Raw genomic sequence first — 15565 nt, forward strand, 5'->3', positions numbered from 1 at the left:
ATCATCGCAAGTCCTCGGGCTGAAAGTAGCTGGAAAGTATAAGCAGGAATGCCCTGCTCTGTTTGCGGGCCTTGTTCTTGCTCTTCCCTACACATCAGATTACAGCTGTTGTTTTGAGACTTGACACTGGGCAAGACAAACCTTTGATCTGACCCAGCAGAGCTGTTCTGATGCTCTTGTACGAACAGTGGAGGAATTTGCTCCCCCTCTGCTCGTATAGAGAGGAACAGAGCGGTCTTCTGTGCACGCCCACTATTCTGTCACAAGCTTGCTCTAAAACACATGGTACCAACAGCCGCTGAAAGCCTGAGTGCTTCCAGACTCAGGGATGAGGAAGAAAACTGTGCTGGAGCCTGATGTGAGGAGTACAGGCACAGAAGCCTCCTCTGGAGAGTTCGGCACCTGCCATGACCGCAGGCTCTGGACAAGCAGGGTGTTAAGTTAACCTTCCCTCTCCTGAGTTTGGGAGGAGGAGACTAGTTAAAGAGTAGTTCTAACAGAAAGAGGGAATCTGTCAAACAAAACGCTGAACAGTCCCTGAATTGCTTTTCAATTGCTCAAAAAATGAGGCCAGTTATTTAACCAGTTACGGTCCAGGACCAACATCAGGATTCTCACAAATATACAAAACCTCCCTCCCAAACAACTACGTGGTTCATGCGCTTAATTCCCCCAGTTCTTGACAAGGAATTTCAGGTCATGGACTCCAAAGGCCTTCAACAAGGGACAACCTGTCATTCTAAAAACGCAGTTCAAAAATTCTCGAAACTGACAACATTTAAAGTGCGGTCAACGCTTAATATATTGAGTGGGCACCAATTAAGGAGTACTGCCGACTCTATGCACTAGCACAGGGATGTGCTCTTCCCTACACAGTACGGAGCAGAACAGTCTAGTCTAGGCTTGAGCTATGCAGAGGCTTGATCAGAATACACAGCCCTTTCTAGAAAGATACCCAAGAGGAAGATGACTAATCTTTATAACGCTGGCTGAAAGCAACAATGGGAGGTTTGCACCAGCTGATGATTTCCGATCTAGAAACTTCAGTGAAGGCGTCAAGCTACCGACAGAACAATAAGACAGTAGCTTCAATGCATACACAAAAATGAGATTTTGAGTGCCTACATGCAAGGTAGGTCTCATGCAGCAGAAACAGATGCAGTCAATCTCCTGAGCTTACTTTGTTTTCAAAACAAAACCAAAAAAAAGCAGAGCATGCATTTGCTGCCTTAACAGAGTAACATCTAGAATGCCCCTCACTCCTCATGAGACTTACAACTTTACCTACAGGGAAGACCAGCTCCAGGTAGACTGAAGTACAATTACAACTTGTTGTACACCACAAGGTATAAGCCAATGAAGATGCTTTATACCATTCAAATGTCAAAAGACTATACTTTCCACTGAAAACAGAACTTAATAACTATTTATCAGAAACAATCTAACCGTTTATCTAAATTTAAGCAAAAATCTGCCTCCAGTGGCAATTCTCAAAATACTCTTCTTTGTTGGAGATTAAAAGACGGTATGTTACAACCTAAAAAAGCATCCACTTCATCACCACGAATACACCTGCACTACACATGTTTCCCATGCAAATGAACACCCTAACTTGGCCAACAGGCTGACACATGTCATGCTCATTAACATGGGATACTTTTTCATTCCGTCTTCTTTTTATATCTTGCTTTACCAAGCAAACCCTTCACTGTCCATTAACAGCTTAATTAAAGAAGCCTTCGGTTCTTGAGCAGGCAAGAATATTGAAAAAGCTATCGGTCCAGACCCTAGTATTACTATCAAATATAGTTAGCTCAAGAAAGATGTTGGTTTACCTCCCTTTACCCCTTACCTGCTCTGGACTGAACAATTCTTCCTGAAAAATCATGAGGGAGAACTCAGCTGGGCGGTCATCTGGTTCTTTGCTCCGTTCTTCATCTGCTTCCTGTGTGGTCAGAAGTTCTTGTAGTATTTTAGCAGCAGCAGCAGTTTCTATAGACAGAGTGGGATCGGCAGCACAAAGAATGTCAGAAGGCTGTAATGGAGACAAATTCAGTGTTCGATCTGCTGCCACCAGAAATGACGTGTCTGAAGTTACAGGAGTGAGACCTTCCAGCTGGCTTTCCTCAGTTGAAGAAGGTGTGTAACTATTAACAGGCAGTGCCTGATTTCCATTAAGCTCCAGGATTGAACTCTGGCTCTCTACAGGTGCCACTTCCACTTTTCAGCTTTGCATGATGAATGCACCTCAGCGGCAACCTGAAACATGGCTTCAAGACCGACTTCTGCCTTCTTGTTTTCTTCAGATATATTACATAGCCAGTCAGATGGCATCAGTTCAGCTTCATAAGATGACTGCATTGGAGGATTCTGGAAAAAACAAAATACAGTGAACTTTTGTATAAAAAATTACCATGACAGGATGTGTATTGATTCTGTTTATCCATTTATCCAAAAGCTTGAAAGATTGTCTGTTATTCTCAGTTAAAATAGCAAGTTTAACCAGAAGAAAAAAAAAAAAAAAGCTACTGCTTTGTCTTGGTTTTCATTAACCACCTTACTCTTGGCACACTTCCTTTCTTCTATTCATGGTCTATCCTGGAGAGGAGCTGGTGTATGTCTGCAGATGCATTGTCTGCACACCCTTTGCACCGCAGGTGTTAAATATACCCAAGCATTCAAATCAGAGACTTCTGGTCTTAGTAGGACCTGTGGGGGTACACTAGAACCACCCTCTTCACGTGCCACATATGTAATAGAAAATGAGAGAGAAAATCCACCCGCCTTCAGTTCCTTCTAAAACTCAAGCATTCCTGTTGTGTATAAACCCAGTATAAACCACAACATTTTTAAGCAAAAGAAAAAGGTCCATATGCTGTAAACGTGCATATGGACAACACAACTTGAGGAACTCACCGCTTCTTAACCAATAATATCATTTTCCTCCTCAAGCGACTGTCCATAGGCACATCTACACAAGGGGTGCCCCCCAGGGATGCCCCAGTCCCAGGAGGAGTGGGAGTTCAAATACCGATGACAGCAAATACTGTAAAACTGCCCTGCCTGTCACAGCCTCACATCTGGACTCTCCTGTCATGACAGGGTCCCACAAAGGCACAACCCAAAGTCTGCATCAATCTGCGTAAAAACCCGACAGAATTTCAGGTCAGAAACCCTTCTTGTAGAACCTACAGAGACTGCCTTTGCCATCACAGATCAGGTCTGAACACTACTAAAATTTTTCACTGTAATGACATCACAGGACGACAGGACACAATCAGCAATCCAGTGATGATTTTTTTAGTAGAATTCATATATATCGAATAACCTTTAAAACAGAACGAAGACAATGACAGAGTTTTTCCAAAGCATCAAGTCCTACCCAAGTGAAATAATAGATGACATTTTAACAGCCAGTGTCTGTACTGCTACTTCTTCTGGAGGTGACTCAAAGGACACTAGAAGGGTCATTTCTTCTGACAAATACAAGTCATACAACGATGTTGAACAGAAACTCAGGTCTATTTAAAATACAGCCTTCTTTTGGAAGAGATCCAGCATGAAGGATTAGTCCTTAGTGCCTGACTTCCTTAGACCTTCTAGCTGAGGTCACGGTTAATGAAAAGCTACTTCCAGAGACGAGTAAATTAGAAACAGGAAGCTACAGGATCACCTACTAGGAAAGCCGTATCAGATCAAATGCCAGTGAAGGACTTGGTCTCTCCCTGAAGGAGATACCACAAAGAGATGAGATCCCGTCTTCTGGGTGTGTGAAGTCAAGTCCTAGTGTGGATTTGTGTAGATGTGCCAGTTTGCAGATAGCCACAAACTGTGGAGGGTGGGGGGAAACGGAGAGGGAAATAAAACCTGGAATTTGAGAAATTTAGGTTAAGTTAAGCAAAATCTTTTCATTAAAGGCTAAGCCACCTTTATGTTTTTATGAGATAGGTTCACACATTATTCCTCTCATTTGATTTTTTTTTCAGTTCTATTTTTTAAAAATGTTAACAAGGTGTTTCATTTCTGTTGCATTGCTTGTTTACTGTCGTAAGTAGTCAGGATTTTAATTAAGATCTGGGTTACCAAACCGTCCAGGAATAAGATCATCCCTGCCAAAAACCAACCAACCAACCCACCCATACTGAATCTTTTTCTGCCTCTTCTTAGGGGACCTCAGCTTGAAGCTGTTATAGCACATATTGTCCTCTTGGATGCACTACAGGATCTTGTATGTATTTCCAACAGGAGAAAGTGGCCACGCAAAGGTACAATTTAAATCCTTTTAGTTCACCTGGAGAAGATATGACAGACGAGGATGGGGGGGAGGCAGCAACAAAACAAGGAAATCCGATAAAAGACTGAGAAGTAAGGACCTGAAAGACTAATAGCTTGCTGGTCACGCAAGCTCAAGAGGAAAAATGGTCTGACTTAGCAAAAGTGGTGAAAGAGAAGATGGGCATTTCACTTATAAGATTAGCATAGCGTGAGCAGGAATTAAAGCACAACCACACCTTTTCAGGGACTGCTAGCACTACACAAATCTGGCTTGAGTGCTTGGGCAATCGGAATTCAGACTTGATTTCTTTTTGAAATAACATAGCTGATTATCATTCCTTACTACAAATAGAAAGTTTTTCTTCTTTTTTCTTGCACGTTTATTTCTTCCATTTCCTGTTACCTCTTGCTTCAGTTCCACAAGGAAATACTGACAGCTTAATAACCATGGTAATAGCAATAATCAAACAGCAGGGCTGCTATTAAAAAAAAAAAAATAAAAATGAGGTGAGGGCAGGAAAAAAAAAATAATCGCTGAAATCCAACATGTAGCCTCAGTTCACATCTATGATAAAGCAGCGGGGAAGTATTGAGCTAATGGTTGTGAGCTGCCAGCACTGCTGCTGCAGAAGATAGCAGGAGGTCTCTCAAAAGACTCATTCCTACCCAAGGATACCGATTCATCACACTAATCCAAACCCCACTTAAGAGAACCCTAATGGAAAATGGGTAAGAAGTTGTACCCGAGCTCCCTGTTTTGTAACCAACCGTGATGAGAGTGTAATACAAACCTCTGAAACCCCGATTTCAGAAACCTGGTGAGATACACCATCATCAGCCACCATGTCTGGGTATAACCACCTCTGCCCCCTTGCCATTCCACGCAGTAACTCTCTGCAGCTTTTCCTGGAGAGCAAACTGCAGCCAACCAACCAGTTAGTTACCGGCCTGGTCTGCCCGTGTTCCAGGCAGGGTCACCTAACACTTTCAGCAGCTCAGGTGCGTACTGTACAAGCCCAGCAGCTGGCCTCCAAGACCCAGAAACTCCACCTGTCTTAATCTCTCCTAAACTTAAAAAGTGATGCTCTCTGCAAGACCCAGTAAGAACAGCACAAGGTTTAAGCTTCCTTGTCTGAGAGTGCCAGCTTTTCCTTCTGAGACCACAAAGCACCGTCTGGATCCAACAGAAACGGGGCTGGTAACCAGCTTGCTGACTGCTAGTGCGCCGATACGGTTCGCTGTCTTCGGGACTGGCCCGGCAGTTTCGTATAGGCTTTGCCACTCCTATCTAGCAGCGCACAGCGGGACCAAACAGCCTAAAACGCCCCGCAAACCACGCTTCAACAGCATTGCACTGAATTCCTGCAACTGGTGGAAGGTATTGAGTGGAACGATAGGAAATATACCATGCAATAGTTCTATTTTTTGTGAGGAACAATAAAAATGCTTAGTCAGCCAGGGCTGATGAATTTTACCGCTTTTGAGGATTTGTGCAAGTGGTTACTGATGGATGATCAATACGCCAGCCGGGCAGGATGCTCAATACTGCAGCTTGCCACATCCCCCAGCAGAAGTTTGGGGAAGTATATGCCCCAGAACACACAAAAGGCAAACTGATTATTCCCCACAGCTCAGCAAGAACCGCAGGCAAACTGCTGTCTTCTGTACCACCTGCACAGCCTGTCACCACGTTCCAGGAGAAATGACCTAGGCTATGCTAAGACTCGGAAATCTCTAGAAGTCCCGTTGATCCACGCGGTACGATAGCTGTGTTACCCTGCTCAGAGACAGCCGGTTACTGACCTGGTGGAACTGATACAGGGCACTGCTCGCCTTTGGCCTTCTCACGCAGAGGATCGCCTTCCCGCAGTCTCTGCCCAGATGCTCGGCAGCTTTTTGCTGGGGGTTTCCAGGAAACAAAGCAACCACTAGCAAGTGGCCTAAAGCTCTTCTGACTCCACACACTGCCCACGGACTTGCTTCTCCAAACAACTGAGTTTTACTAGACCCTTTGGACACCGTATATTACCCTTCAATCTAGCCACAACACCACCTCTGACACCTCCTTTGGAATGATTTACTATCCCATTGATCTCGGCCTTCCGAGATAAGCTATTTAATTGTGACTTCCCATCGCTCAGACGGATCCTCACGTCCTGGATGAAAAAAGCAGCTCACGATCAAAGTGAGAGGACAAAGATGCACTGCGCGAAAAATAAATACTACAATATCGATGGCATGACTGGCTGTTGGCTATTTATAGCCTTACACTAACGTGTTATCCAGGCCATAACCTGCCCATCTTGGATAAGCTTATTTTTTAAAAAAACTCATGAATAAAAGACAAAGGTTGATATTTGCAAGACAGGAAACTGGATGATCAAGCTTGGGTAGGTCAACCCTTTTTCAACACACATAAGCATAACTTGCTTCGCTTGTCCTCTGTGAGGGGGGAAAAAAGTATATGTGTTACGCTGTAATAGAAAAGGAAGCCCTTGCATTCTTACTAAAGATCTTCTGATATCTGATAAGCCAGGCCCCCCAAATAAGGTGCAGTTTCCACTAGAATTACATAACGCATTTACAGGAAGTACTGGAGTTATCTTTAATAAGAGATCTCTGAGGTGGGGCCCATTCCAAAAAGTCACCTTAGTTTTTCTCGTTCAACAAATGAAACTCAGGACTGCAGGAAGCTGTCCGGGACAAAGAAGTGGAGCTGCTTCTCAGTATTTTCATAATATTAAAGAATCTCTTTTTGTCCAGGCAAGAACATTCTTCCAATACAAATGCAGGCTCATTAACTAAAAGTGATTCTGGTGAAGTCAAGCAAAAAAACACTCCGCTGATGAGGACACCCACTATGCTGCTACCCTGAAACCTAACCTGAATTACAAAACTACCCGTTTAACATTCAGTGGTTCTTTGAAATAGGTATTTGTAAACCACATCACTTTCACTTTATCAAGCAGATCAATTTTCAAATTTATATCCTTAATTTCACAAGTGTATAAACCTGCAGCTCATTCATACAGTCTCCTTCGCTTTCACCTCCTTTCAGTAGGCTACGCTCACCTGGAGAAAGCTGTCGTGGGTGCACGCTGAAGCAGTAGGACCAGCACAGCCAGCCAGAGGATCTGTGTGGGCTGCTGCTGAACAGCTCTGGTGTGGCTGCAAGAATTCAAACACAGCTATCAGACTGCCGGAACTTGTGTCTGGTGTGCAGTTCTATTGCTTACTTCGATTAAACATTTCAATAATCACACAGTAAGCGAAATTCCAGAAATTTATTGTTACCTCCCAAGTCATTTTAAGACCAATTTCTTAATCTTAAAAATACTTATTTTAAGATATGTATAGATATATTAAAAATATATATTGTAAAATTGATAAAACACACACATACATGCAGAAACTTCATCATCAGTCTTTTCTGTCTTAATATCACCTTTTTGACTTGGCTGCTTGAGTTTCTTGTCACAATACACCACAAAGTGCATTCACATAGCTGAGCCTAGGTGTTCATACACACATACACACTTGTGACCATGTGAATTTTAAGACTTACAAAGAAAATGAATTATCTTAACCCAGAGTGTGTCATTCCGAAGAATATCATGACTACTCCTGAACTACCACTCACCAGAAAGGTTTTCATATGTAAATGAACCCTACAGGCACAGATGTATGCAAAAGGCGCGATTGGACTTGCACTGTCAGGTGGCACCAATAACTAATATGTCTCACATGGTCTCCATGACTGATTTTTCATTATTAGACACTCTCGGATAATAAAGCTTCAACGCATTTCTTTGACGCGATTCTACTACTGTCAAAGGTTTTGCAGATAGCCGAAAGTAAACAGAACTAAATCCTTACAATAATTATGGTCTAAGGCTAGTGGGGAAAAAAAAGACTTAGATGAGCGTATTTTATGTTACTGACTTTTCAGTAAGAATCATAATGAAAAACCAGGGAAATCTTTTTGTCACGGAAGTTAACAAACAAGTTTGAATACACACAAAAAAAAATACTTTGACAAAGTTCTACTTTGATTTCATTTAATGGGACTTCAAAAGTGAAATGAAGAGAGTCAAGCATAAAATTGAACATACATTCTTTAGTTCTCTCACTTACTAAATACGTATCTTAAGGTTAACTATCACTTTCCAAACAAACTAATCTTGCTGCTGTGCTCTCATGATGAAGGAAACCAGACTTTCATGTGGACATTTGAAGAAACACGCTTTCAGCATTCTGTATGTTATAATATACAGAAGAAAGGATAGCGGAGAGATTAAGAGATACACAGGCACAGAAGTAAAACCGCTGAGACAGTCCTAGAGCGACAGTGAAAATTAAAAGATTTATCATACTCCAGTGAAATGTCACTTACACTCTCAGAAACACTAATTAATTCACTGGAGGTTTCAAACGCCTCAGATTCCCTAAGTTTCTGCATTTTAGTTTTGATTACACCTTGCAAAATTTGGTATGTTTTCACCGCATTCTCACACCCACCTCCAACCCCAGAAGATTCTACCTGAGCAACATAGCCAAGTTATCCTTTAAACTTAAAGCAACGAGCGTCACCCAGCGAGAGAGATCTCCATATTCATGTCTAAATCTACGCTGGTCTCCCTCAGCTCCCCTACAGGCAGTACTTCAAAACAGGCACTTCCAGGACACCAGGAATCTTACCCCAAGACAAACTCTAAACCGAGCAACGTGAATCGCACCCGAGACGCCCCTTTCCTTCCCTTGACTACGGAAGAGGGCTGGGGCCTTAGCTGAGACAGAGACAACTACAATTCATCATGATGAGTTTCAGCCTATGCTCTGTAACCATAGAAACGCAAAGCGGGGACCACCTCCCACCTCCCACCTTAATGAAGCAAGTATTCTGGATGAGGCTTGGAGCAACCTGGACTAATAGAAGGTGTCCCTGCCCACGGCAGGGGGGTGGGAACTTGCTGATCTTTAAGGTCCCTTCCAACCCAAACCATTCTGTGATTCTCAGGACACCTGCTCCTGGGAGAAGACTTAATAGTTAGCAGCTGGTAAGGCAGGCTCCACACTTTGGCCACCACAGTAATCTCTGCATAAGGGGCACAAGGCAAGGAGCACGTGGCAGAAGTTGCCTGTCTCTTAAACATTTAAGTGTGTCTACAAGAAATGCCCAGCTCCTCAGAACCCTTCCTTGACAAAAATGACGTTATGGAAACTAGCGATTATTGCCTGAAATGTTCTCAGCAGAGGTCTCAGAAGAGATGCACAAAAGATGTAATGATTTCACTGTGTAGGATTTCTGAACAGGGACAGATAGCTGTCTTTGTGAAGGTGCGGCTGCCAAAGGAGGAGCAGGCAGAAGGAAAGAATAATAACTGAGCTTTAGTTTGTTCAAGGAAAGGGTCACTGTTCTGAATTTCAGAAGTTTTAGGGAAATTAAACAAACACACCACAAAACAACAACAAACAGACCACCACTCCCCAGAAAATAACCTATCATGTGATTTTTCCAATTCAAGGTAAGGGCAAGGAAAAGAACAGTAATTTGCTTCAACTCCTCTTCTGAAGAATAAAAACACTGAAGTGAGACTGATTTATTTTGTAATCAAGTGATTAAGTGAGACTGACAATTGTGGCAGAAATAATTTCGAAAAAAGAAAGGAGCCAAGACTTTTGTACTTTCTAGTCTTCAGTGCATAAAAAAATACAACATAAAGAAGCTAAGCAAGAAAAAAAAATTTAGATACAAAAACAGTACGAGCAGAATGAAATATTCTACACCAGGAGTCCTCAAACTACGACCCGTGGGCCAGATATGGCCCCCCAGGGTCCTCAATCCGCCCCCCCGTATTTACAGAACCCCCACACCACCACCACCCTGCCGGGGGTGGGAGGGGGAAACCAAGCAGCCGCAGATGACTTCCGGCCACCTAATCCGCGCGCCGGCCCCCTGTTTAGAAAGTTTGAGGACGCCTGTTCTACGCAATACGTTTGACTGATCTTTAAGGTTTAAAACCTTAACCTGGAAAAACATGAGACCAAGGCCTAGGATACTACTTCTTAACAAGGTCTCAGTGCTTTAATATCATTGTCCAAGTTTTGCTTAATTGAAAAAACAAAAATGAAAGTTAGCCTCACACCGACTAGTTTTGGACAAATGTCTTTCTCCTCGCCCTTTCACCTCAACAGAAAGGCTATCCAGAAAATCACCAGGGGACACGCAAAATCTGGAGGAAGGACACGAATAGCAAACAGAAACTCCTTTTGCTTTAAAGGTCCATCTTCCTTTTAGACTTGACACTTTCTAATTCTCACTTGAGATATACACATGGCAGAGTATTATAGAAAAATATTTGAAAGTCTCACTTTAAAATCTATTTTCGAAAAGCAAATGCAGAAATTTTTTTCCATACCTGTTGGATAGCAGGTTTGTGAGTACGGCACTGAAGATGCAGAGCTGCTACAATTTGCAATGGATGCGGCAACGCTTTGAGTCCCTTGCTGAAGTGGCAGAAGAGAAGCCACAGGCTGGAGTGTGTACGTGGCTCCCGTTGGAAGCGTCTGGAGTACCGGAAAGGCAGCCCCTTTATCTGGAAAAGCTGGGGAAGCCCCTTGCCCTGGCAGCAACCCAAGTCGTCCCTGCTGGATCCAAGTGGAAGGGACTGGAGTCGGATCTAATCTTTGTGCTGGTGAAGTGCTGGGGGCTCGGCACGAGGTTGCCGTGTAGGAGTAAGGAGGGAAAACACCTTGACCGTAAAGTTGATGAAACTGTCCTACAGTCAGCAGTCCTGCAGTGGGTACAAAATAAAGCGAAACAAGTGTTAAGGAAAGGAGTTTTCACAGGCAAAGAAAGGCAATATGAGGAGCCAAGGCTCTACAACATGATTTGGGAAGACTACCTTTGCTCCAGCATACTTAACCCAGAAAGGAGACTGTACTCTTAGACCCGAGCATGCAGTAACTGCTGTGCGGCACACGAGTGAAGCGCCAACACAGGTGTCTGCGTAGCATTCAACCTCCTTAAACTGGCAGTAACGAGTTACCCATATTTAGAAATGTGCCATACATCGGAAAGTGTAGTAACTTACTAAACCAAACAAAAGCAATTTGAAAGTACTGTGTGTTAAATCAGACAATACATTTTAAAAAAGGGACATCATAAAGCAAGATTTGACCAAACTCCACTACTGACAGCTCACAAACAGCTAAGGGAAGGGCAATGTCAAAATCCTCCAAAGGACTTTGCAAGTACTTTATGACAAGTCATTTATTTGGTCAAGAAAAAAAATTCAAAGCCAGTTTTTCCTCAGTCAGCTCAACTAGTTCAGTGCAGACTAAAATATGCCAGACTTTGCCATTTTGTTATTTCCTAGATAGTCCTTTTATTCTTCTCTATTATTTTACAGTTTCCTCTCTCAGACAGTTACTGTTTCATGAAATGGTATTTGCTTTTATACCATGACAGCCCAATTTCTGTTTCGGTGGCTTTCTTGAAACACTGACAGTAACACCCCGAACGCCTGTGCTCATTGATTTCTCTAAGAACTACTGCATTTGTGACTCCCCTGCAGGATTGCATTTAGCCATGAGAATTACGAGTTTCAGGATGGTTCACATCAATAGGGTTGATCTAGAAACCAGGCTTTCTCAGACCTGTAGTTTCCAATTCTCACTCAAAAGGTGTTTTTTTTAAAAATAGCCTCACATTTACCTCTGGCACTCCTCTGACGGAAGCTAATTCAAGAAATCAGTAACATACAGTCATTATTCTGCAAGTTCACATTTAACCATTAAGAATCACTAAATAAATACCAGCTGACCCTGAAGATTTGCTAAGACTTAACGTATAGGACCGTTTATTTCCTGTTCAGTACTTTCACCATTTATAAACAGAGAAGGAACAGGGGTATGAAAATCCTTTTGTTTATATTTTACCTTTGGATAGGGACATGAAGATTATCTAGTTCTAACACATACACAAGACACCACAGGATGCCAAGTTACCCACCTCCCGTTGCTGTCCAGGAATTGTTCCTGAATGTTTAACACAGCGTTACATGCTGCAAGACATTGGGAACAGACTGACGCTTTGCAAACACAAGTATCTCTTATCTATCAAATTACCTCACATTTACAGCAAAGTCATGCCGCTGAATAGTCAGTACAGAGCGCAACAGTGCATTGTCAGCCTGTCAGAACTTGACTGCATAGAAACCCCAACGTTTTCCTTGTTCTGTCTTTCTAGAAAATGAGACTCCTAGAGCAAAAACTCTGAAACTGCAGCCATCAAAACAGAGGACAAAAAATGAACAGGTCATCTCTTTCTAATAATTTCCTTTACCAATGGTCTGCATTACATCAAACCACATGTCACTGAAGTCTGCAATGACTCACCTTAGCCTTAACAACGTTAACATCAAGTCATTACTTTAAATGCTTCCTAGCCTCCCTACCGAAATAAGTTCCATCCCTTCTCCGATGCTTCATTTTGTTTTCTTGGTATTGCACGTGCAGTTCCACACACATCACGGAAAACACCACTTGAATTAGATGACAGTTCCTACCCTGACACAGTAACCACGAGCATGGTGATACCCTACTCTGCTCTAAATGCCAGCCGGTGCTGCAGAGAGCAGTACCGTCAACTGCTTCTCCCCTTCCCCTGGTCGCACAGTCCTGCCGCTTCTCCTACACCGCGCCTTACAGTCCTGCCGCTCCTCCTACACCGCGCCTTACAGCTCTGCACCCACGGGGTGCATCACCCGGGTCCAGGAGCCAGCCACAAAAAGGCTGTTGAAGTCTTCTCCGATCGTTGCGCTGAACCAACATGTTGCTGTATCAGCTGCAAGGAAGATGACAGTTAACACGCCACCAAAGGAATGGGAAGCAGGAGTGCTCTTCTGGCAGCAGCCCACAGTTAGAGCAGCCCAAGAGCACTGCAAAGCAAGATATTCACATCTGCCTTACACAGCGCCAGCTACAAAGCTTTCGGGCCGATACAAAACGTGTGGAATAATCCTGAGGGCTCAGACTTGTCTTGGGAAAACTCAGATCCTCTCAAAGAGCGTTAGAAAGAAAGAAAACACGTTCTAGGGCTTTTCAGCAGTATTATTTTCTAATTAGCTCTCACCTACTCATGCAATCCGTTTTAAAAACTGCATAGCTTGTGAATTCTTTTTCAGGAGACAACCGACAAAAATCTTACTACCAGGTCTTGCCTCCTTTGCACAAAACTAACACGATGCTCTAATTATCACTTCACATGACTCACTGTTTCGCACACAATTAATGACAGCTTATTAAGCACCCCTACTGATGGGCATCCTTACCGACGGGCAAGAAGCGGTAACGTTCATCTGGTAGAGCTGTGCCAGCTCCACAGAGATCGGGCAAGGGTGTTCTTAGTGTAGCACGCAATGGAGACTGTACTATAGTCTACAGGCAGCCTGAAATACATGTGAACCATGCTACTCATGCTTACTGGCAGCAGATCTACCTGCATAAACAACGACAGCTTCCCTACACCGGCAAGGACAGGTACCCTTCTCCCTCAGGGGAGTGCTGATTTCCAAATCCCATGCCACCCAGCGCTTCTCAAAAACCCACCAAGGCCCCACACGGCCCACTCCGACTCACCAGGCCTGTTGGCATTGCTGAGCGTCGAGGGCGGAAGCAGCGGTTGCCCGGCCAGTGGCGTGCCAAGCAAGCGCTGGAAGCGGTTGGGTGGGCGGCTGGTCACATCCAGGCCCGCTGCCATCTTCGCCTTGTTGCCTTTCGTCAGGCGCTTCAGGTGGACGAGGAGGTCGTGGCGGTCGCGGCGAAAGTGGGGGCTGCGGAAGCGATGCAGGGGCCCGGTGCCGTTGCCACCGTTGCCTTGTCCACCCTCTGGGCCCGGCCCCAGCACACCGCTCCCCGGCAACACCCCCACCTTGCGGAAGCCATAGAGACTGAGCTGTCGCATGAAGCTGCTGAAGTTCGTGGTCCTGAAGAAACCGGCGGCTGCCGCTGCCCCACGGCCACCCGGCTGCGCGGCGACGGCCGGCCCGGCGCCCAGCAGCTCGCACTCACAGCGCGGCCGGTTGATGACCAGCCCCCGGCCGGAGGCGCCCCAGCGAACGGAGCGGCAGCGCGGGCTGTTGACCAGCCGCCGCAGCCTGGCGGGGAAGGTGTCGGCACTGACGGGGACGGGCTGCTGCGACGCGTCCGTGTCGGTAGGTGGCGCCAACGCCGCGCTCAACCGCCGCCCCGCTCCTCCGCTTCCCCCGCCACGCGCCGAACGGCACGTGCCCCGCCTGCGAGGCGCCGCCCGCCGCGCGCGGCCCCCGGCCCTCAGCCCCGCCGCGGCGCTGGTCCGCGCAGCGCCCCGGTCCCTCGGCACGGCACGGCCGCAGCCCGGCCCCCCCTCAGCTCGCCGGTGCCCTCAGCCCCGCCGCCCCCCTCAGCCCCGCCATCCCCCTCAGCTCCCGCCGTCCATTCAGCTCCCCAAGTCCCCTCAGCCGGGCCATGTCCCTCAGCCATCCCCCTCCGCCCCGCCGGTCCCCTCGGCCACCCCCTCCGCCCCGCCGGTCCCCTCACCCCGCCGGCCCCTCAGCTCCGCTGCCACCAGCATCTCCCCTAGCTTCCGTGAGCGACCGGGCGGCTGAGGCCCGGGGCCGAAAGTTGCCGCTCGGGGCGGCCCCGCCGCCAGCCCGGAGCCGTCCCGGCGGCAGCCTGGAGGTCCTCGAACCACGGCGCGGGCGGGCGCCGGGCCGTGGAAAGCGGCTGCAGGCGGGGCAGAGCGGGGAGCACGCGTTCCGCAGCCCCGCGCCCCGCCATGGCTGCCCGCCGCACCGGGACCGCGCGCGGGAAAGGGGGCGGGGCCGCAGGGCCACGTGACACCTCGCATCCCAGGGAGGGGCGGGGCGGGGGCGGGTTCTGCTGAGCAGCCGGACCTGCCCGGGCCGCTGCGCTGTCGCGGGGTGCGGGCGGCGGGGACGGAGGGGACGGACGGGGGCGCGGGTGGCGGGGACGGAGGGGACGGGGGGGACAGAGGGGGACGCGGGCAGCGGGGGGCTGGGGAGCTGCTCCATGTGCCGGGGGTGCACCGGGCTGGTGCTTACCCCGCCGGGAGGAATGCTGCCGGCAGAGCAGGTGTTGCAAAGTGTCGGCTTAAAAACCACTGGCAGTTCACAAAAGGAAAAGCAAATTTATGAGGAGCGCAGAGGAACGCGGAACAAATCGGGAATTGTGTCACATTTGCCCTAAACCCCCCCAGACCTGTGCAGCTCTGATCCCCACGCCAGAA

At 46.6% G+C, this 15565-nt stretch overlaps 1 protein-coding gene across 1 annotated transcript; it reads right to left on the reverse strand.

Moving 5' to 3' along the window:
- Positions 1 to 2236: 2236 nt before the first annotated feature.
- Positions 2237 to 15096, reverse strand: LOC129735134 (heat shock factor protein 5-like). The gene is made up of 4 exons (XM_055700493.1): positions 14935 to 15096; positions 13918 to 14470; positions 10695 to 11069; positions 2237 to 2370 (listed from the first exon to the last, which is right to left on the reverse strand). The coding sequence occupies exons 1-4, from the start codon at positions 15094 to 15096 to the stop codon at positions 2345 to 2347; spliced, it is 1116 nt and encodes a 371-aa protein (XP_055556468.1). The 3' UTR covers positions 2237 to 2344.
- Positions 15097 to 15565: the final 469 nt, after the last annotated feature.

The sequence above is a fragment of the Falco cherrug genome, unplaced genomic scaffold (genome assembly GCF_023634085.1).
Source record: "Falco cherrug isolate bFalChe1 unplaced genomic scaffold, bFalChe1.pri scaffold_41, whole genome shotgun sequence".
Lineage (NCBI taxonomy): Eukaryota > Metazoa > Chordata > Aves > Falconiformes > Falconidae > Falco > Falco cherrug.